The sequence below is a fragment of the Amblyomma mixtum genome, chromosome 5, assembly GCF_055824585.1.
Source record: "Amblyomma mixtum isolate Tamu chromosome 5, ASM5582458v1, whole genome shotgun sequence".
NCBI classification, from domain to species: domain Eukaryota; kingdom Metazoa; phylum Arthropoda; class Arachnida; order Ixodida; family Ixodidae; genus Amblyomma; species Amblyomma mixtum.
This window is the reverse complement of record NC_143016.1, coordinates 171,226,011-171,230,870: the sequence shown is the minus strand read 5'-3', so window position 1 is coordinate 171,230,870 and position 4,860 is coordinate 171,226,011. Positions and strand designations below refer to the sequence as shown.

General features: G+C 46.9%; 1 protein-coding gene across 1 annotated transcript; it reads right to left on the bottom strand.

Annotated features, from left to right (window-relative positions):
* Window positions 1-3,047: 3,047 nt before the first annotated feature.
* On the bottom strand, window positions 3,048-4,579 carry LOC149344686 (uncharacterized). Its single transcript, XM_089547281.1, has 2 exons — window positions 4,353-4,579; window positions 3,048-3,735 (listed from the first exon to the last, which is right to left on the bottom strand). The coding sequence occupies exons 1-2, from the start codon at window positions 4,577-4,579 to the stop codon at window positions 3,048-3,050; spliced, it is 915 nt and encodes a 304-aa protein (XP_089403407.1).
* Between the last annotated feature and the right edge of the window lie 281 nt (window positions 4,580-4,860).

Below are 4,860 nucleotides of genomic sequence, written 5' to 3'. Positions count from 1 at the left end.
CGCACCCCCAAAATTACTGCCGCGAGCCGTCTGCCTCTCGTAGCGGTCGCCATCTATTGACCGCGGCTACAACTACCGTATTCACTCGATTTTAAGCACCCCCTTTTTTTCACGATCGCGATGCCCATAGTGAGAGGGGTTGCTTAGATTCGAAAAATCTAAACTGACCCCCCCAACCCGGGCCCCTTTTTTCGCGGCGAAATCTCGATGAAACGGGCGCGAGAAAAAACATTTTATTTAGGAAACATTCAAAAGAAAAATAGCTGCAGACAGTTCTGTGCCCCCATCTGTCTTGTAGTGTCGGAACGCAGCAACACAAAAAGCGCCGTGGACGCCACTGTCCTCGCTTCGGCGAGCGCGGCCTGGCCCGCTTATCTCGCCCGCATTTGTTGCTGCTACGCGCGTCTTATCTTTTCTCTTTATCTTTCCTCTGATCTCTTAACTCTCCTCTATCTGCACTTGGCAGCGGTGGTGGCTCGGCTCGAGCCAGTAGGCAGGCCCGTGCAATTTCCTTTTCATCCTTCTCTCAGTCACAACAACGCGCAGGCCGCGCCTCCTCGGGACTCCGACTGCACAGGCTCGACGAAAAAGAGAGCAAGTGCACTTGGCGGCCTCGGCAACGCTCTCTTCCGCGCAAAAAAGCGGGTGCTTAGATTCGCATGCAGTTTTTTTTTTTTCAGAAAATTTTTCCCGACAATAGGGGGGGGGGGGTGCTTAGAATCGCGAAAATACGAAAATACCATGGTTGGGTGCGCTTGCTACTAGGCGGCGGTACTGTGCTATCATCCGCTGCCACCGCCGCTACTGCACTCACCACCGCTACGCCGTTTTGCGAAGGTGTCTCCAGCTCTCCTGTGTCTCGTAGGCCTCGTTTGCCTTGTTTGCGTGTGGCACCGTGCTCTTTGTGCCGCTTCGCCATGGGACGCTACGGAAGCTACACAGCTGCTTTTAAGCTAAAAGCTATTGAGTATGCGTTGGAACATGGCAACCGCGCCGCCAGCAGAGTGACGGGAGGTTGCGCGCGGCAAATAAAGTGCTTTAGCAGCTTGAGCATACGTTCACCTTGTACTTTCATAACGAAGGTAAGTTCCGCTTGAAAGTAATGTTTTCGTTATATTTACAATAGCGGACCTGACAATCCCGATCTCGCACCCATTCATCTTTTCACTTAACACTCCGAAACATTTGCTTGAAAATTTTCCCCGCATAATTATCGCACCCCCAAACTTCGCGTTGATTTTCAGGGAAAAAAAGTGCGAGGATTACGCGAGTAAATACGGTATAGTTCATGTACATAGTATATTACATCACTGTAATAAATACCATGTTGAAGAAAATAAATATCGTTTCGTGACCGAGTAGTCTAAGCCGTCGCTTTGGGACGACTAGGAACTTCGGCGGCATCGATTCGAATCCACCTCTTGTTTTTTTTTGTGATGCTTGTTTGTGATACTTGTTTTTTTTTGCAGCATTTCACGTACGTAGGTGGCAATCCACCTCGCGACATTTTTTTTAATTAGGAATTTGTAGTTGACGCCAACTGATATCATTTTTTACTCACAATATCTTCAATACCAAGCTGAAACAACGATGAAAAATGGTTTTTCGTTCAGGATTCAGGCCATCTGTAATTTTCGTTTTTGCTGTAACCGACGGCACTGCTCGTTCCTCTGTCTCCATCGAGGTATCGGGCATGTCATGAACTATTCCGTGCATCTAGCAGAGCAGGGGATCGAGTTTTTAAGACGGTCCGGGACTCACGGCCACTCCGTTGCGGAATAGCGCGATGCACATCATGTGGGCAGTTTGTTTTTTAGGTTCCTTATTCTCAGGGTATACTGATGTCATAATTTTCATGAGACAATTTTTGTGCGAGTTTTCTTTCTGGCAAAAAAAAAGCAATATCCGTTGCAGAATAATAGCGCGATGCGTATCATGTGAACAGTTTGTTTTCCATTCCTTATTCAGGGTATACTGATCTCATAATTTGTATGAGTCGATTTTTGCGCGAATTTTCTGGCAAAAAAAAATACCAGTATCCGTTGCGAAACAGCGAGATGCATATCATGTGAGCAGTTTGTTTTTGATTCCTGTTTGTCAGGGTATACTGATGTCGTAACTTTTATGAGTCGATTTTTGTGCGAGTTTGCTTTCTGGCAAAAAAAAGCAATATTCTGCTTCTTGTCATAAACAAAAGCTCTTTTAGGGGCACTGTTATGTGCAAAGCAAGATGCTGAAATTTCTGGCTGAGAAAAGAAATTTCTTTATGCCACACTCAAATGGCTTTTTCCCGCCTAAGAAAAGAGATAAATTTCGAAGCTTTGATTCAAAATTTTGGAGTCTTGCATACTGGGGAAAGAGAAACATCAATACTCCAATGCAGCAATGAACAACTACCTTTGCAGTAGTTGTTAAAAACATTTATTAGAAAAAAGGGTTCAGGGAAAATTCAGGGAAAACAGTACCAATAAGGGGTTCAGTGCACTGACAATAGTTTGTAACGGGTGCCGTAAGAGGTTTCCACGCAAGGAACCACACTCGGAGAGCCAGCTGTCTTTGGAAAGGGTCGATGCGCAGTCCTCTGCTTGCTGTGTGACCTTGGCAATTTTGAGCTTGCGTTTGCAATTATTCTCCTGACGACACCAGCACCAGCTGAGACGTCCTGCTTCCCAGGGGTGGTTTGCAGGAGTGCCCATTGCAGGGTGGGCTTCTGTTTGCAGTGTCTCAGACTACTGATCCACAGTTGCGATGAGGAATTAAGCCCACTTCTAAGAGCTTGTGATGAGTGCAGTAAACCCCCAACCACTACCCCCAAACAAACAAACAAACAAACAAACAAACAAGCTATCTCTTCACGAAAGTCGCACAAATTCTTCAACATCACTGAAATCTTCATCGCTGAATTCAGCAATCGAATCATCAGACGAGGAATTGCATGAGTCACAGATACTTAAAACAAGAGGATCTATTTCGGTGTCCACAATCATGTCCCTTTGCCAAGCCTCGGCCTCAATTTGCTGGACATGGGCACAACAGTTCTCCCAGTTTTATTGGGTTACACCCGCCAACGCCACCGGTCGGAGCTTTTCAACTTGTGCCAAAGTGAAACCTTTGTTCCTGCTTGCTATAAAGCCCTTCACTTGGCTCCAAACAAGTTCAATTGGGTTGAACTCGCAGTGGTAGGGCGGTATACGGAGAACATCGTGGCCATGGGCAGCCGCCAAGGTGTCAATCTTGTAGATAATGCTTGGAATGTTGACTTTTTGTGTGAGCTCAAGTAGCTCTGCCCTCACCATGTCGGCAGTCCAGGGGACCCCCTTCTTTTTCAGCCAAAGCTCAATATCTGCTTTTCGGGTTGATGACGTAGGGGCCTTTTGAAGCGCCACACTGTGGTATGGCGCATTGTCCATTACAATAACGCTGTTGCCTGGAATATTACGCAGAAGCTTCTCTGTGAACCACTTCTCGAAGTATTTTCCATCCATTTCGGAGTGGTAATCAGCCTTGTTGCCCTTCTTGGTTCGGAAGAAGTCAGCAGCTCCTTGCACAAAGCCTGTTGCAGAGCTCCCAGCATGCACAAGGATCAAACGGGCCCCCTTTCCTGAGGGCGCAGGCAGGCCTTTTGTCAGGCCTTTCAGGAACGCATCATGCGAGGACTTCACGCTTCTGTGTTGCCAGACAGTTTCCTTCGTATGCCCGCTATTCACCCAGGTTTCGTCCAGGTGAATGATGGATCTGTACAAAGCAAAACAAAGTAATGGATGAGGTAATTAACATCATTAAACATACCCGCGGCTATGCCATAGCAGCAATACGAGTCTTGCCATATCACTGACAACACAGAGCAGAATATAGGCCAAAAGCTGAGTAGGAAATGTTACTTCATGATTTATCTTCATTCTTTGCCTGCGAAATGATATGCACGCGAGCACTAAGAGCCCTAAGTTGCGTCCATCGGAAGAACGAGTACTACGATTCAGTCCTGCATGTCATTTCTGCCATGACGGCGGGATGATACGCATACTGGTGCCTCGACCAGTGGAGACCTGTTTTTGGCTTGTCGTAGCAGACAGTTGGAATTAAACTGATTACTTCTGACCAACTCAGGTAGTTCCTCACCGAAATATAGCATAAAACATCACCGGCCACCAAATGCCACCTCTGAGAAAAATTCAAGTCAGAACAATTGGGGTTGAGCAAATTTTTCATTTTTTTTTTCTGATGACGCAACATTCATTGCCAGTTCTGCAAGAAATCCGTATTAATGTTAGTAAATTGTAAACGTTAACATCACGCGTTATGGGACAATCTAAACGTGCTGTGTGAGAAAGGGTGCAAAGCATTATGCTTACCTGCCCTGTGTTCGGAATTTCATGATCGCCCGCAGGAACCGCCGGCGCCAGGCAATGATGTCACTGCGCTCGATCAAAGCAAGATTCCTTTTGCTTTTCTGAAATATGAAGCCAATGTCCTTCAACAACCTCCACAAGGTTGTTTTCTTGAAGTTCGGCAGGTCCTCGTCTTCGTTGACAGCCTTCCGAACACTCTCCAGCGTGGGTACCTCTCGCTTCCTGTACATCTCATGTACCTTCAGTCGGACGGCATGCACCGTGAAGCTGTCGTGCTTCACCGTTCGTGAACTTGCGATTCTCACATGACGAGACCTTTTCTTCGGAGGCATCAATGGTCCGCACAGGCGCGCCGCCTTGTATTTTGCGACGGTACGCGGAGACACTCCCGTATCCTCGCTAACAACATTCACAATATCCCGGACGGATTTCTGCGAGAAACGGGCTTTATTCCGAGCATACACGTTTGAAATGACTTGCTTCGCGTGTCTGGACATCTTCGAAGTGCGAA